The sequence below is a fragment of the Catharus ustulatus genome, chromosome 26 (genome assembly GCF_009819885.2).
Source record: "Catharus ustulatus isolate bCatUst1 chromosome 26, bCatUst1.pri.v2, whole genome shotgun sequence".
Classification (NCBI taxonomy): Eukaryota; Metazoa; Chordata; class Aves; order Passeriformes; family Turdidae; genus Catharus; species Catharus ustulatus.
The window spans coordinates 2,590,162-2,608,259 of record NC_046246.1 but is presented as its reverse complement, the minus strand read 5'-3'; the positions used below and the strand labels follow the sequence as shown (position 1 = coordinate 2,608,259).

Genomic DNA, 18,098 nt, shown 5'->3' with positions numbered 1-18,098 from the left:
TGAATTGGTGTCCTCTCCTGTTTAAAGCTGTTGTGTGATACTGTGGTGCTTTCTGATGGTTATTGTATTTAGGAATTGACTATTATTACTACTTAAAATGAGAATAGCTATATTAGGATTTATTCTGTTTCTCTGAGTAGCAGAAAATACAGTGAATAAATATTTCTTTTTGGAGTCTCTGCCATTCAAATAGGAGCAAGGAGAAAATGCCCTTTCTTCAGGAGTAGATGTGGTATAGTCTAAAAGTTAGAATTTTGATCTAATCACACAAACTCCCTTTCTGGCTCATCTGAGGTCAGAGGATCACATCCTAGCGAGGGTTTTTTCCCTCTCTTGGGTAGAGGGCCTGAGGGCAGCATGGGCAGGTCTGAATATGTTGGGGTGCTCTCCCTTCTCCCTCTGTGTCACCCTGCTGTAGCACAGGGAGCTCAAGGTCTGAGTGGAAACATCCTTATGTTCTAAAATTGTAGACATCCAGTATTTAATAACAGAAGAGAGGGGAGGAATAAAGTTGCATTTCTAACTTGATTAAATATTCTGTTTAAATAATCTGGCTCTGTTTTTACAAAGCTGTACATGATATTAAGTTTGACCAATGGGTTAGTTTAAATGAATTTATTGGACCTGTTTCTCCCTTTCCTCTGCACTGCAGGAGTTGGAGGAGGGAGAGAAAATCAGTTTAGCTGAGCCCAGAAAGCAGGGATGGGTGGGGGAAGCCGTTGAGATTTGGGTTTATTTCTCATACAGCCTCCTGCTCCCTGTGTAGTTCAGCTCAGTCACCTTTAGGCTCTTCCTGAGAGTTTAATTTGCTCACCCAACACAAAACTGTGCAGTTGTTTTTTGTTGGAATGCTGAGTGGAGCCAGGTCACAGAGGAAAGCAGAGAGCACCATGCTTGGTGCACACCTGAGCTGCCTGAGCAGCAATAAACAGTTCCTTTGGCTCCTTCACCTGAGGAACTGCAGTCTCAGAATGTCACAAGGACACACAAATGGCTCAAAACCTTGTGGAAATCTCTGCTGCAGAACTAGCAGTAATAAAACTAAAGCCAGGAAGGCAATCATTGAGGGAAAAACCAGTTTCATTCAGAAATTACCTGTTCCTCCTACTCTCTGCACGAGCAAAGCAACATTGACATGGAACTGAAACAATGTGGGACAAATCCAAAATAATCCAGTAACCTGCAAATATCTGAGTACAGAAGTGCCCCCCTGTTCAAGGGTGTTTCAACACTGGTGTTAGGTACAAATCCAGCAGTGAGGCAATGCCCATGGGCAGGGGAGCCTGTGACAGCAGGGTCACACACTGCTGCTGGCAGCAGTTCTTTGTGTGCTGCAGCCTGGGGGAATGGAGATGCCAAGAGGTGTTTGTCACAGGAGCCAGCCCTGCAGTCCCCCCTCTACCAAACCCTGGCCACTCAAACCCCATAGAGTTTGGTGTCTAATTCCAACTGCAGATCTCTCTCTCAGAATTTCTTCATGAAACAGCAAAGAGCACAGGGCTGGGTTTTGTGAAGAGTTGGTTTACCTTGGTCAGCAAGGCAAACCCAGGGGTTGTGGTGCCCAAGGATGTTAATTTAAGAGTTCAGAATGCTAATACCGAGCCTTTGTTGTCCTGGCAGTCATGTGAGCAACACAGAAGTCAGCGATCAGAAAACTGAATCTTCAAACCTTGGTTCAGACCTTCCCATGTCCAGTGAGAGTGAGTATCTGGAGTTCTCCCTTTGCCTTCTCTCCTGTCTGTCCCTGGTACAATGCTTCATCAACCACAAGCTGCTCCTTCTTGTAATCCTTAACCTGCCCTCACTGTCAGTTGTAAAGTGAATGTTTGCTGTGGTGTTTACAAGGTGTTAGTGCCTGATGGTAAGAAAATATCTGTTTCTAATAAATATTTTTGCATCACTGCCCCTCAACTTGCTGTTGGGTGCTTCTGAGTACTGCTGTGTCTTAGACATGATTCTTCTTGAGGGTTGGTTGAGTCAATATCAATTATAATGCTATTGTAAATATGTTTTATAAATCACTCTCTACACAGCTGGTTGGGTCCTTTGTAGCAATATGCCAAACACTTCATCTTAGACTGAATTGTATTGAATGTCTGCAGAAAGCTCTTAGGAAAGAAACAGAGAGGAAACAGGCAGGGAATACAAAGATTGCATAGTCAGTGGAGAGTGGAGTGTATCCTGTCTCTTGGAAAAAGAGGGCTGGAAGTTATTAGGAAAGTCAGATTGCTGTGTAGTGTACCTTTCACTGCCAATACATATTTCAAAGTGTAAGTCAGCTCATCTTAGTTGAAAGTGTGTAAGGTGTAACTTTCCACTGTAAATGATTTAATCTTTGCTGTTTTAATCCATGTACTGTGGTGGTGCAGGAGTTACAAGAAATTTCAGCTGGCAAAACCTGCAGCTTAACTGGATAAGCCATTTACAAATCTCAGAAATTGCATGCAGTGTTATTTTGGGTTTTCTGGTTTTTTACAACATTGCCTAATTCTGTGTATGCATTTTTATAAATATGAATTCTAGAAATACCACTACTACATAACTATTCAGATGAATATTGACATTCTTAAAAAAAAACCCTACAAACCCAGATTTTTGCAGGAGGGATGTGGGGACTGGCAAGTGTTAAAGGAAAACCTTTAGGTCCAAAAGTTCCCAGTTTGTCTTTCCTGTTGTATCCTTGTGCTAAGAGGGCTTCACACTGTGAGTAAAGGCAGACACTGAGAAGCAGAGCAAGGTGATTCAGGGGTCATTTGGGGGGTCAGTGGTTGATGGTTTGTACTTCTCAGCTGCTTGTGTTCAGATGACACAAGGAGAAGGTTATTGAGGTGGTAGAATGCACATTAGGGTTAGAGTTTCCTGTGGTGACTGTCTTGCTTTCCTCAGTGTGACTCTGTAGTAGTTAACTCCATGGTCATACAAGAGCAATGATGCACGTCCCATATGGAAAGCCCAACTTTTTGGAGCATATTATTGGCATTTGGATCAAATCCTAAGGCAGAGTATGCTGTTATCCATGACCCTGTGCTGTTTTGAAGGCTGTTAATGGAGGGAGAGGGAAAATGTGGGCACTTGTAATGGTGGTGGTGGGGGTGTGGGGCTGCTCGAGGGATACACTCAGGCTGGATTACCTCCTGGGCAAGCCCTGGGTGCTTTGCTTTCAAAGGGGAATCAGCTGGACCCACAGCAGTGCAGCTGTGTTTGCTGAGGGTTTGGGTCTGGTGCTTGCAGATGTGAATTGATAAAGCCCTGTGCTGTGCAGACTGTGCACAGGGACAGCAGCTGTGGCTCCCAGCACTGTGCTGATGGTGTGTGCCACAGAGGCTGCACGGGGCCAAATCCTGGGCTGGGCTCCTGCCCATCATTGCTTTCCTGTTTGATGGACATTTCATCAGGTCATCTGCTGAATCCAAGAGTGTTTGATGGCTCTTGGATTAAGCCATAGGAGCCCAAGCTCCCATGTCCATCCCAACTGCTGTACCAGAGCTCTTTCCACAAGCTGTGCTAGAGCCATAGGCTGTGTTGAGTGAGAACATTGGAAACATTTCATCCATGGGTTGCCAGCTGAGCCACTCTGTCTCACCAGTTGCAGAGTGCAATTGCAGTGGATTTATTCAAGCAGAAAAATGGAAACATCTGGCTAAATGTAACTACCAGGTTACTTTAGAGGAATCTCTGAGCCTTGTGCACTGCAGCTGTGCTTCACTGGATGTGTGTAGTTAAATTACTTGGGCTGGAGCTGTTCCTTTTTACAGGAAAGACTTTTTGCTGGAGCCATGCATGGACACAGTAGGTAGGGGTAGAGGAAAACTTTGCAAAGCAGGCATTTCATCTCTGCTCCAGGACACAGAAACCTTACCCTTGGTGCAGATGAAGCCCCTTTGGCAAATATGCAAGGTTTTGGGGAGGACTGAAATCAAAGTTGTTTAATAACAGTTGCTAAACATTATAGTACCAGCTGATAAAGAGCAAGAGCACTGTTTCACAGGGAGGAATAGTGTTGTGACTGACTGATCTACCTGCTGTGAGCTGGCAAAACGTTTTTGTGCTGGTTTAACAGTGTGCTTTTGAGAATTTGCTTTGAAACAGATATTCAGGGCACTAAAACTCTTTGTATAGACTGTGTGTTGACTACAATGCACCATTAGTATTGATATTTGGCTTTATTTGTTGGGTTTTGAAAGCACTTCTGTAATTACACAAACTTTTGTTTTTCAGTTATGACATGCACTGATTATATCCCAAGGTCATCAAATGATTATACCTCACAAATGTATTCTGCAAAGTAAGTCAAGACATTGTTTCTGAGTTATCTCTGAACTAATCTTTTTGTATCTGCATGCATTTCTCTAGGGCTGTAAAACCCACTACTGGCAGCAGATACTTACTGCTGAGGACACTGAACTTACAGAATTCACCCTTTGGCTTTAGTGACTGTTGTTTTATGTTCACAAAGATAAATGAGACCCTTTAAGTAATTAAGATGATAGTCTTGGTGAATAATGCACATAATATTTGTCAAATAAACAAATTAAACATAAATAAATATAAGGGAAATATAAGATTTTCTCATAATTCATTGTGTTTAGGGATCTTTGTAATTCTTCCTGTTGGAGCAGGATAGGCCTTAACCCCTGCTGCTTGTTTTTGTGTTTCTGTGTGTGTCCCTGGTTCTTACAGGGACATTACAGTAGCTGCAGGGTCTGGTGTGGGAAGGCAGGGTAAGTGGGACTGCTCCTTGTGCCTGTTGGGATGGGGAGTTTGTCCCTCCCAGTCCTGGATGAGCACTGCTGCTCTGGCACTGTGGAGGAGGGAGTTTCCCTGGTGTCACCACGGGAAGCTGGCAGCATCTGTTAACTCAAGAGCCTGCCTTGAGAAGCACAAGGAGCTTATTGCAGGACATGTCAGTCTGGGTAGTTTCTCCTTTCTGGAGCAATTTTTTAATGTGTCTTCTGGTTTGAAGGCTGAAAGATGCATAATGTAAACAGTTCTTTCTGACTTTTGTTCTCTCTTTTCACTAGGCCATATGCACATATCCTTTCTGTACCAGTGTCAGAAACAATGAGCCCTTACCCTGGTCAGCCTCAGTACCAAGCACTCCAGCAGTCCCAGCCCTACACCATCTACCCCCAGACCACCCAGACCTATGGACTACCTCCTTTCGGTAAAAAGTGATTTTCAAACTCTTCTCTGTGCCTGCAGTTACTGTTTATGTCTCATTAAAAAACCAATGTTAAGCTTAACCAGGTGTGTTGGAGAGAAGAGTTTGTAGGGGAGCACATGCATAGACTTGTAGATGGGCCCTGATCTCTTGGTGGGACTTCAACTTAAAAAATAAGATTTTTTTACAAAGGTGTTACTTTGGATCTCCCCATGAAGTTTGCCATATGGTTCTTGGTTTGGGATCATAAATGTCTCTAGTTGTGTTACAGCTATGTTTGTGCAGTTTGCTTGTTAGTGAAATGACACAACAGCCCACACTACAACTTCTCTGCTTTTTTCCTTTCCTTTTTGTTGTCCAAGATTAAGACATTTTTATTTCATCTTTCACCAAATGAGAGCTCATGCTAAAATGTTTCCAGGTTTACTAAGCAAATAATTTGCTTAATTTGCTCTAATAACTGAGCCCTCTTGATAACTATTCCAGTGTTTGCAAATGCAGCTCTCAAAAAAGGGAAGGGAACAGAGGCTGTTTTATCTCTTAGCAAGCAGCACTGATGAGAGGGGAGAGCAGCCCTGGATGCCTGTGGAAATGGTGGAGTTTCCACCCCTTGCAGTGTTCAAAAAATTCATGGATTTGGCACTTGAGGACATGGTTTAGTGGTGAGCGTGGTGGTGCTGGATGAATGGTTGGACTTGACGATCTTAAAGGTCTTCTCCAACTTTTACAACTCTGTGATTCTCAGTATGTGTCGCAGGGGTTTGTGGTGTACTGCACAACCATATGCACTGAGCCTCTTGCAGATTTATCTGTAGTGCTGAAATCTAAGTACCTTGATGTGTGTAAGGATTAATTTTTCTTTTGTTAAAGAATTAGATGTCTTTGAATAAAAACAGCTACATTTCTGGCTTTTGTTAGCTGCTGACCAAGTATGGGCTTTTCTAAAGGTTACAAAACAATTGATTTGTCATGATATAATTGAAATATGGTGTAGGAAAGATAATAAATCCAGACTTGGCTTTGTTAAACATAAGTTAAATTGCTAATACTGTAATTACTAATGGTTGCTGGAACATACTCCTCCTCACTGGGTGCCTGCACTTTGGTTTTAGTGCCTTGTTGCAGTTTTTTGCTGTTTCTGAACTGATGATTTCTTTGCTTCATTTATTTGATGTTTCTCAATAGTGTGTTGTGCATAGTGCACTGAGCTGCTGTTGTGTGTTTTAATGTGTCACATGTTGGTGTTTTTAAAGGTAAATATTTGTTAATACATGGAGTGTTCCAGTGAAGTTGTTTAAAATAGTGCTTTAGACTTGCACAGTTTTGGAGGGAGGGTGTGGGGGTTTTGTGTTGTGTGTGTGATGTTCTGTTGGTGGCAGTAGTGGTGGCTGTATTTGGGGGGGAGTGTTCATTTTTTCAAAGCCAAAGGTTCTGGAGTGCAGGGGTACTCAGCTGCTTCAATATTATAGTCTAAATGTAACACTAGAAATTGTTCTGAAGACCTGGAAGGAGATTATTTACCTTTTCTATTGACTTCAAGGGAGCTTTTGTCTGTAAAATATCCAAAATGTCATCAGTTACAGAAATCTGGTGTGCATTTTGAGATCTGTTGTTAAACACTTAAATTTTTAGTGTGAAATCAAGTGTTAGGAAGATGTTAAAAGTCATTAATTCCAGTGATGGGAATCACAGTGGAGTGGTACCTGCTGAGTCATGCTGAGAAGATTGACCTTGGTTTGATGGAGAGGTAGAGGATTGAACACTGCAGAGGGAATTCTGGAAATTGTTTCTACTCACAAAATCTCCAGTGAGCAGGTGAGGGCCAACAGCTTGGTCACATGTTTTAGCAGCACCAGAGAGCTTCTTATGGAGGTTGGTGTGTCTTCCTACCATGTGTTTGTTTCTGTGCCAGAAAGAAGGCACCATGGGTTATCTAACTGGGACAAACCAGCATGAAATTCAGGCAAACTGACAAACACAAGCATAGTCTGGAGGTGGCTGAAGTCAGGATGCCCCTTTTAGAGAAGGGATGGCCTGTGCTCTTGCTGCTTTGTCACCTCTCTTGGTGTTCAGTGCATTGTTCTGCATGGAATGCCCTTGTGGTCTGGAGAGATTTTTTTAAAGAAGCATTAATGACGTCCAGGCTGCATATGTGTAGCTGTAAATTTGTGTTAGAAACACCATGGATGTGATGGCTTCCATTAACTCAGAAAAAATCCTACAAGTGATTGGATGTCCTGTGTGGGGCCTTTGATGTATGCAGATGTGTGCTGTGACATTGTGACATGGAACAGTCTCATTCCTCCTCTCACAGCTTCTCCATCATCCTTGAGGCTGTGCTAGCTTATAATGCTGTCCTGCAGAATGAGAGGGGAGGTGACAGCAAGGACAGTCATGGAGGGCAGGGGCTGGCAGATGCCTCAGCACATGGCCTGAACCAGCTCCTGCCTTGGCACCCAGGCAGTGCTGCCAGCACCTCTGTGTGTGTCTGACCTGGTGCCACAGTCCCTGTGTGGTCATTGTCCTGCAGCATTCAGGGTGGGTTGTGTTCCACTCTCAGGTTATTTGGACTTGTGCATGTGGTGTGACCATCCCATTGTGTCACTGTCTGCTCCCTGTCCCTCTGCCTTGTGGAGCTTCTGGTTACTGTCCCCTGTAAAAACTGCTCACCCATTTGGAGATGGTGGCATTCCCTTTCCAGACTAAGCAAACACAGCTACTCCCACTCTCCTTGGAGGATCTTTTTTCCATATATTTTGTTCTGGAGTTTCTGCAATGTATCTACAGTCTTTCTTAAATCAACCTTTCCTTTTTGTTTGCTTATTATTGAGGTTCTGGAGGTTTGAAACCTTAATGAAGACACAAATTGAGAGTTGAAAAGTCAAACCCTGGGGTGGCTGTGCAGAGGGGAGTGATTTAAGTTGACTCATAGGTGTCAGTTTGAGATGAGATATGTAAATAAACCAAAGGGCCATTGCAGAATTTAATTCTGACAAAGCTACAGCATGGAGTGACCTCTTGGAGCTGCTGCTCATGTCCAGCTTGATGGAGTCTCCCCTGTCTTCTGGGGAGGAACCTAGAGCTCACAGCCCATGGCTCAGTCCTGCTGGAGTGGCTGAAGGGGGCTGCAGGTGGCTTCCTGGTGCTGTTCTTGGGGTGTTGAAAAAGGAGGGTGGTCTTTCTGATGGCCCTGAACTCTGTCTAGCTCCAAATGTCCTTTGTCCCTCTGCTTTGCAAACTCCTGTTTGTTTTTAAGTAAATCCTCTCAAAATATTTCTGCTTTCTAACCAGGGCCAGGCAGAACTGTCTTTGACTTTGGCTGTAGATTTGAAGCCATGAAAGGCTGAAGAGCCCTGAAGAGTGAGGCCTGAGCTGAGCTGCCTCAGTTGGGCACTGTTGGTTCCTGTCAGTGCAGAGACCTCAACCTTAACACAGCCCCTGAGCTGAGCCACGTGCTGAGTGTGCCCTGTACACATAATTACAGTCACTCTGCTCTCTGTGCTGTGCCCAGAGTTGTTACAAAGGCATTCCAAAACAACAGGAAATCTGGAGGAAACATTTGGCTTTTTAAAAAAAATTCTAGCTCTATATTTATTGTTGTTATTCTAGGAAAATTACTTGTGGCTTGGTTGAAAATATTAATCCCAAAGCCCAGTGAAGTGGTGGAAGTGTTGAGCTTGGCCTTCACAGATCCCAGCTTTGGCCTCACTGTAACAGCTGATGTCACCTGCAGTGCTGTGCAGCTCAGCCCAAAATCACAGCCATGGGCAGCTCTTTGTCTGCATGGACAGTGAATCTTAGTGAAACAAGCAGTCTTAGTTAAAAGCTTTGCAAATTAGTCTTCTTGGTGCTTTTAATTTTCTCTTTTTCAGCCATTTTGTCACCAGCTCTAATCCCTGCACAGCCTGACAGTCAGTGCTTACTCTTGCTGAAATTAAACATTTTCCTTGTGTCATTTGTTACTTGCTTTTGTGATGAGCAAAAATCTTAATCTGAGGTAGGAACATGCTGTTTGGTCCCAGCATATCTGTTTGTAACTGGTCCAATTTATCTGATTCAGGTGCACTGTGGCCAGGTATGAAACCTGAAAGTGGTTTAATTCAGACTCCATCTACAAGTCAGCACAGTGTTCTTACCTGCACTACAGGGTTAACCACAAGCCAGCCCAGCCCAGCACATTATTCTTATTCCATTGAAGGTAACTTGGCATGGTTTTTATCTGCATCTCTCTCCACCTAACTGAGTCCAGATACCAAACTCTAGAGAGGCTTGCACGCTTGTCCTTGGTTTGTGCATGTTTTTCATGCTTTGCCTCTTTTCTCTTTCTGCCTGTGTGTTCCTGGGTTTGTGTTTGCCTCATACCTGTGTGTGCACCAGGCTGGCTCGTTGGTGCCATGCTGCTGGGCTGAACAGGGTGAAGAGCAAATGGGAAGGGGAGAGAGACATGTTGTGTTCCTGCATGCTGTATTGGGAATGCTCCTGCATTTCTCTTTGTTTGTGGTCTGTAGTTTGATGTCAGGAAATGTGCTGACTGCAGTGAGATTTTTAAACATTTGTTTTGAATTCCTTCTGGAGGTAGATGGCTCTTGCATATCACACACAGCAGATTGGTAGATCTGCTAGGAAGTGAATTTCTCTGTATAAAATTACCATTTAAATATTGTAGTTGCTGGAGCTGCCACATGTAAGAAGGCAGGGGCTGAATTTCACCAACTTCCACAGCAGTTTTTAGGAGTGAATGTGCCAGATAGCTGAATAATGGAATATTGTTGCTTGTGGCATATATGTGGAAATTGATACCTTTTCTTTAGGTTGCCATTTGTGTGACAAATGGTGAAAATTTGTCTTTCTCTGGAAATGTAATAAAGCATTTCAGGAAATTTGTAATTTATTTCTTGTGGAATATTTTCACAGAATAATTCAGGGACTTCAAGAAATTTTTAGTTCAACTTCCTGCTTGATACAGAATTCAGAACCAGCTCAGAATTCAGCTTACAACTTTATCTAGTTGGATCTCCAAAACCTCCAAGGATGGAAAATTTTGCCAGTTCCAGAACCTGACTGTCATTATAATTAAACATTTTTTCTTTTGTCAACTCAGAGCTTTCCCTCTTCCACGTTCTGACCATTTCTCTTCTGCTGCACACCTGCAGAAAGATCCTCTGTCTGTCCTCTCACTAATGTCCATGCAGGTACCAGGAGGCTGCATCAGGTCTCCAAAGCCACCTCCTCTCCCCTGAAATGCCCCTTGCAGGGCAAGTTCTCAGATCCCTGACTGGTTTGGTGTCTCTTTATCAGACTCAGCAAATTTTATCAACATGTTTCTTGCATTTGAGGGGCCAAACTGAACACCATAACCAGGTGTTGTCTCATGGGAGCCAAGACAAGAAGGATAATTCTTGAAACCAGCAGTGAATGGGTTTTAGCATGTCTCTCCCATGGAGGAAAGTCATGTGGTGTGTCATGGTACTTGCTTAACTTGCATTATTGTGACAGTCAATGACCCAGTGTAACATTTATCCTTAATTCACTTTTCACATTCATAACATGAGGAAAGCAATAGAGGAAATACTCCCTTCCTTCTGGCATAGCCCTCCTTCCCAGCATGACTTACTGTGTCTTCCAGCCCCAGCTTTAATTGCTAAGGGTCAGGACTGGTTCTACACAATGTGGCCCCTGCCAGATTTGCCAGTGATGTCCCAGGGGGAGCAGGTGGATCCCTGGAGCTGGTGAGGTGACAGACCCATGTCAGGCCTTGGTTTGTAAAAGAATTATAAAATCACAGACTTTTTTGGGCTGGAAGGGACCTTAAAGATTATCCACTTCCAACCCCTCTGCCATGAGCAGGGACACCCTGCCTTAGACCAGGCTGCTCCAAGCCCTGTCCAGCTTCCTTCCAGGAACCACAGCTTCACTGGGCATCCTCACAGCCAAGAATTCCTTCTCAATATCCCATCTAACCCTTCCCTCTGGCAGTGGGAAGCCATTCCCCCTTATCCTGTCACTCCATCCTTTGTCCAGAGTCCTCTTCAGCTCTCTCTGAGCCCTCTGGATGCTGAAAGGGGCTCTAAGGACTCCCTGGAGTTTTCTCTTTGCAAGCTGCTCAGCCCCAGCTTTGTCAGGTTTTCACAGGAGAAGGATCTTAATCTGTGCTGCTGGGAGAATGTGTGGTGTGAGAAGTTTCCCTGCAGGCTGCTCTCTGGAACTGTGCACAAGTCACCCCAGAGTGTGCAAAAGTCACTCCAATAGTGCAAATACTGTTGCTTTTTCAAAAATCTTTGCAGACTTGCAGGAAACTTCTGCTTTTTCCAGATTTGCTGTATTTCCTTCTCAAGCAGCCCACCAAGGGGTCAGGTCAGTCCAGGGGCTGGTGCCAGGGAGGTGATGGAGGGCAGAACTGGAAGGATGGACAGAGTTGTTTTAATAGTAATCCCTGGAATATTTGTCTTTTGTCTCTACTCAAATGAGCAGGGTGAGACACAATCATACCGTGATGCTGACCCACTGAGGGGGATTTCAGTACATGGTTCTGGTTTTGGCTCTTTGAAAATGATTGAAGCAAAGCAGAATTGGGATTAATAACGTAGAGGAGGCAGGGATGCAATGTCTGAAGTGGGGGATAAAGAAAGGAAAAGAGGAAAAGACATCTTTGATGCAGTACTTGTGTTTGCTGGTCGTTAAACCTCAGCCCTTGAAGTCATATTTGGCAAATCCGTGCCAAATACTTTTGCATGGTTCTGTTCCAATCACAGGTAAAAAGAAGTGGCCCACAGTGCAGAAAGAATTGGTTCATCCATGTAGTGGGAACTGTTTGAAAAAATCTGATATGTAGCACTGTTTAGATACAGGATTATTAAAAAGACCTGGTGGAGGGAGACCAGAGTTAAGATAAACAACGAAGTTCATGTGAGGGGATGCCAAACCTTGAAATCTTTTTTCTCATTTCTTAACTTCTGTAACCAATCTCAGTGGAGAAGCAGCCTCTGCAGAGCACTACAGATGAGAATCACTTTCTGTTTCCTCTCCATGACAGTCTTGAGAGCAGTGGTGTAACAATCTGTCTTGCAGAGAATTGCTCTGCCCTGGCTGCATGGCAGGTTTGCTCAGTTAGCAAAAAAAAGAAAAGGGTCTTTTCTGGAGAGCTGGGCTTCACAGGGGCCTAGAAGGGACCTTCTCTTAATGTGATAACATTGATTATTTCCATGATGTGTATATGGAATGAGCTTTATTTGGAAACTGCCTCCTGTTTTTGAGCAATTACTTATGAGTAGTGTCTGTGACAGGTTCCTGGGTTTCAAGTAACTGTGGAGCTACTGTTGGTCCTTGAGTGTCTTCATTGCCCCTTTTGCCTTTTTCTAATTTTTTCTGGGGCTAATGACTTCCCTTTGTTTCTGCTTCCACAGAGATGGCACCCTTCGTATTTCTCATCTCCTGCAAGTACTGTGTATTGCCGCACATCTTTTAGGATCCATTTCTTTTGTTTTCTTAACTTTTTTGAGGGATGTTTTAGATCCATTCCCCTTTCCAAGAGGCACCAGGCAGCATTGGTGCTTGCTATAACACAAAATGCACTTGTTAAGAGTTCATGATGAGTCTGTTTCCCTGGGGGAGCAGGACTGAAGCCTTCAGAAGCTTCTTGGGGTGAATTCTGCATGGTGATGTTTGCAGAAAAGAAGGGTTTTGCTCAGGGTGATGGTAAAGTAGGGATACTGTGAATTTCTGCAAGTCTTTACATAAGCATCTAAAAGTGACTTTTTGGTTTTATTTATGTGCAGAGGAAGGTGGTTTAGAAAAGAAAATAGTTCTTGGTGGTATCTGGTTTTGTACATTCTGGTTTTGTTCCTGCTGGTTTAATTATTTGTTGTTACCCTTGTGAGTCCCAAAACTCCATGCTGAGGAATGTTTAATGGAGTGGCCTTGTGTCTGCAACCCCCCCAAAACTACTGAACAACTGGCATTCCCAATTCTGCTCTAGCAGCCTGTTCTGTGATTTGGGAGAACTGAATGCAGTGACATGGAGCTTATGAAACATCTTCAAGTTGGTACTAACAACTGCACATCTCTAAGAATTCATCCTTTGAGCTGTTGACAGATTATTTCAGAAAGTCACATCCAAAATGCAGTTCTAGACACAGGGGTGTTGGGAGAGATGCTCATTTTCTCCAGCAGGAAACACTCTTCTTCTACTATTTGAAAAATTCTTAATATTTCCTTAAATTTTAAATTTAATTAGACTAAAAATGCAAAGTTTGATGCAGAGTTTTTTTACAGAGCTGATTTAAACACATTCATGTCCTTTTTCTTGATTGATTCTGATTAATTTTCAACAGCTACTGATTGTTCATCAGAATGGGATTGTTGTCTTATCAAAACATAATAAAGATCTAAAACCTTTTGCTTAGCAACCATGGAGGGAAAAGGTTTCTGAACCATTTAAAGGACTGTTTTTAAAGCTGTACTAGCTCTTCTTTCCTGTAAACCCAGTTGAAACTGGTGTCAAAATACACCCCAGTCCTTTTTTGGTATTAGTAGCAGAGTGCTGCTGGATGCACAAATGCTTGCACATTTGCCTAGTAAGTATTTATTTCACAACTTCTCATTTCTTATGCTTTTCTAGAATATTTAATGCAGTAATTCTCAATTTTACAGCATCAACTACCAATGCCAGTCCAGTCTCTACATCCTCAACTGTTGTCAATATTTCCACATCAGCAGTAGCCAGTATCTCACAGGTAAAACTTCCTTGGTAAATTTGTGTGCACCATCTCCTTTACCTTTGTTTAATACATTGCTCAAAACTGACATGGAAATGTCACTTCAAATGGAGCACAGTGGTGCTCAGTGTGTAACTCAAAGTCACCAAATCACTCCTGCTGTCTCTTTGACAATGATGCTTCTCCCTTTGGTCTTTGCAATGAACTCACTTCTTCTGCTCAAAGCTGTTGCCTTATCTGCAAATTTTGAGGTGAGTCTTAAAACATTTCTGCAAGAGAGATGGAGGGGAAGAAACTAAACCTGCAGGGAGGATTAAGGGTGAATGTTTTTTGGACACCTTTGTTCTCCCTCAGCAAGAATAGGAAATGAGATTTTACACAAACAAAACCCAATAAAGTAAGGGTGTGCATTCTGATGGTAGACTAGAACAAAGTGAGACAGCCCTGCTAGCTAGCAAAGACCATTTCCCCTGCCTTTTTCCTCTGTGGGGGGTTAACTGCAATTCTGAATACTTGGATATACAAAGGAAACCTTCAGTGCCCAGCTTTTCAGAAAAAGAATACAGGAAGTGTGAAAAATGCAGTGGATACACAAAAATCCTTCTGTGCTTATGTTGCTTTTTAAGTATAAACTTGCTTGGAACAGAAAAGGGAAAAAGTATTTTCTTTTAGTATTTCAGACCAAGGTGCCTGGTTCACAAACCCAGGCTGCTCTTCAAGGGAATCAGGAGAGCACTGTCCCAGAATAGTGTGATGTGACATTTGGGGTTGCTGCATTTTTTACTGTCAGTAGCAAAAGTTAAAACACTCAAGTGCAGCTCCAGGTGCTGAGTGATCTCCTAAATGAATTAAAGAGTTTTCATAAATGGATTCCTTCCAGCAGGCAGAATTATTCCTAGATGAAGTCAGGACATCAGTAAGGACCTTTTATCCTGTAGTTGTGCCCTCAGTGAGACCCAAGGTCACTTTCTGTCACTGTCAAATGCAAGACAAAACCACACATTCCAGAGCACAGAGTGCTCTGATGTCTTAGCACCCACTCAGCTCCCCTGTGACTGTCACTTCATTCATTATTAATTAATTTTTGCAGACACTGGAAGCAGAGGAATGGCCCTGTGATCATTGGTCTCTACAAAACCTGTCTGTGCAGGGGCCATGGGGCAGCCAGAGCTCTCAGCCCTTTTTGGGAATGTCTTACATTTGCAGAATGAAACAGCATAAAGTCAGACTGTGCTCTTGCTGGGATTTTTATTGCACAGGATATTCTAATACCAAAGTTACCCTGATTGAGAGTGTTTTGTGAGTGAGGTGTGCTGCCATCACTAACTCTTTCCTCCAACAGGAGTATCCCACGTACACGATCCTTGGCCAGAGTCAGTACCAGACCTGTTACCCGAGCTCAGGCTTTGGAGTGGTGCCACCAGCAGACAGCAGCACAGAGAGCTTGGCCTTGGCCACCACCACCTACCCAGAGGAGAAACCAAACGCCCTGGTGCCAGCACGGGCAGTGCAGAGACCTCCCTCCGGTGAGGCGGGGTCTGTGAAACCTCTGCTGGCCTGGGCAGGGGCAGCTGTGGGGAAACATCTCAGAGGGTACCTGAGCATGCTGGGCCCCCTGGGACACTGCCTGCCTTGTCACACTGCTCTCACTGCTGTGCAGAGTATTATGGTGGGACAGCCAAACTTATGTACCAGAAACCTTCTCCTGCTGCCATTCCAGGACTGTGCCCCAGGGAGGGGGAGTGCCCTGAACACCTCCTGCAGGACAGAGAGATGCAGGAGGTGGTGCTGTACTCCTTCCCTAGGAAGGGTGTTCTTATCAGTATCACATCTTCCTGTCAGTCATGGCCATGCTGATTGGCCAAGGCTGTGTCCCCAGGGCCAGCATCATTGCTGTTCCTCATTTTATTCAGCTGTCTATTAAATAAAATAGACATAGCTGACTAAGAGAGTAGTTCCAGGGTAGTGAAATGGCTGCAGGGTTCCAGGCCTTAGGGTGGAGGGTGCTCTGTTTTGGCATTGCTCTGCAGGCAATAGAACTCAGTTCTGGGGGACTGAATTGAGGAGATGGAGCTGTTTTGAAATGATGGGACAAAAAATCATGGTTTATGTTCTAATCAGGGTTCAGCTACTACTGCATCCACATAGTAAAGTAAGATTTTAGCTTTTGGGAGGTGGTTTGTGGCCAGTGCTGTATTGGTGTTTGTTTTGAGACAAGGGGATGAAAGCTGTGTGATTTCCTTCCTCAGGAGATGCATCCACAAGTCCTTTGCTACCAAGAGCAACAGCAAGTAAAGAGTTAGATGAGCAAGCAAGAAAAAACATCCCTGGAAAGAACAGAGGGAAGAGGAAAGCAGATGCCTCCTCCTCACAGGACAGTGAACTGGAGGTAAATAGTGATCTTTTCTACAGGTAGCATTGCAGAATAGTGTGATGGTGAAGATTCTCTTCCCTTTTTTTCATTCTGTCTCCATGGAAATAGAAGGTAATTGTAGAATGGTTTGGGTTGAAGAGACCTTTCAGGGTGATCTAGTCCAACCACTCTGCCATGAACAGGGACATCTTCAAGTAGATGTCAGGCTGCTCAGAGCTCTGTCCAACCTGGCCTTGAATGTTTCCAGGAATGGGGCATCCACCACCTCTGTGGGCAGCATGTGCTAGTGCCTCACCACTTGAATGGTAAAAAATGTCTTCTCTACATCTAGTCTAAATTTACTCTGAGTTTAAAATCATTCTCCCTTCTTCTATCACTACAGGCCCTACTAAATGGTCTGTCCCCATGAGTTCAAATTGAGACCAGGTTTAGATTAGATATTAGGAATAAATGTCTTCCCTGTGAGGGTGGGGAGGCCCTGGCACAGGCACTTTGTGGCTGCCTCATCCCTAGAAGATTTCAAGGCCAAGTTGGATGTGGCTTGGAGCAGTCTGGTCTAGTGGAGGGTGTCCCTGCCCATGGCAGAGGGGTTGGAACTGGATGGTTTTCAAACCCAAAGCATCACTTGAATGCATCTTGGAATCCTAGTGGTGTCATTGAGACATCCAAGTGTCCCCAGTACAGGCTCATGCTCAGAGCAGGGCTGTCCCCAGCACTGGGGCTGTGGCTTTTCCTGAGCCACAAGAGCTTCCAGGGCTGGAGATCCTGTAGCTAGACAGTGACATCTGTACCTTGTGATCTGTCCCAGCAACATCCACCCAGGGAAGGAGGTTTTCTGTCTCCACTTGGAATCTACTGCAAATGTCCCCTTCTTCCACAGCAATTTTCCATCTGCCACTACTGAAAAGAATTTGTCTGTATCTCCTATGCAGTTCCCTTTCAATTAGTTGTGTCTCCTGTTAGATGTCCCTTGTTTCCTCTTGCTCAGATAAGCCATCTGTGTTTCCTTAGCCTCTCCTGTGGGCTGCTGACCATCTCAATAGCATTTTGCTGGCAACTCTCATTTCCTCACAGATCTCTGGGACCAGGGATGCAGTTTGGGGTAACCTTCCCAGTGCCAAATAGGTTGAGACAGCACCTCCTTTCTGGCACATGTGGCAGACTCCAGCAGGAAAGTCATCCACAGGGACAGAGTGCTGCTGGTTTGTGCTGGTGTCCAATTTACCCTCCAGCTCCTTCAGCCTGGACTGGTGTGAGGGGGGATTCCACCCCACATGTTGGCCCAGCTCTCAGTGTCAAAGTCCTTCTGTACCAAAACTCCACTGTTCCTCCTTTTTTATAACAAAGGTTTCTCTGCCAAACACCAAGGGCATGCACCTGGTGCTCTCCAGATCACAGGAATTACACTTTACCTCAGCTGGGCTCTTTTCATTTGCACTCTACACTTTACTTTTTTAACTATAAAAGCAAAAGAAGCTTTTGAAATAGTTTGACCAAACAACCATAGGCTGAGTGTGTACTTTTGTGGCAGTAAATAAATTCCACTGCAATAAACTGAAGAGTTGAATGTGTTCAGCCTGTAAGATGACAACTGTTGTTCATACCTGGTAAAGTACACTCAGAAACTCTACAACTTGTTCCTTTGTTGCAGTTCCATGCCTGGAATATCTCAGCTCTAACCTGCTCTTGTTCTCTCTGCAGAGGGTGTTTCTCTGGGACCTGGATGAAACCATCATCATCTTCCATTCTCTTCTCACAGGGTCTTATGCTCAAAAATATGGCAAGGTAATAATGTATTTTCCATGGAATAAAACACATGCAGAATTAAATGTTAGTCTTCAGAAAAGGA

At 44.0% G+C, this 18,098-nt stretch overlaps 1 protein-coding gene across 4 annotated transcripts in view; it reads left to right on the top strand.

Annotated features, from left to right (window-relative positions):
• Nucleotides 1–18,098, top strand: part of EYA3 (EYA transcriptional coactivator and phosphatase 3) — a 44,844-nt gene that overhangs the window by 16,336 nt on the left and 10,410 nt on the right. For 3 of the 4 annotated variants that reach the window (XM_033080628.1, XM_033080629.1, XM_033080630.1), the window contains 8 exons: nucleotides 1,621–1,700; nucleotides 4,219–4,285; nucleotides 5,022–5,164; nucleotides 9,222–9,359; nucleotides 13,811–13,893; nucleotides 15,218–15,401; nucleotides 16,125–16,264; nucleotides 17,951–18,034. In XM_033080628.1, coding sequence (XP_032936519.1) covers nucleotides 1,621–1,700; nucleotides 4,219–4,285; nucleotides 5,022–5,164; nucleotides 9,222–9,359; nucleotides 13,811–13,893; nucleotides 15,218–15,401; nucleotides 16,125–16,264; nucleotides 17,951–18,034 — 919 coding nt within the window. The remainder of the gene's footprint in view (nucleotides 1–1,620; nucleotides 1,701–4,218; nucleotides 4,286–5,021; nucleotides 5,165–9,221; nucleotides 9,360–13,810; nucleotides 13,894–15,217; nucleotides 15,402–16,124; nucleotides 16,265–17,950; nucleotides 18,035–18,098) is intronic. The other variant, XM_033080631.1, reaches the window with a different exon arrangement.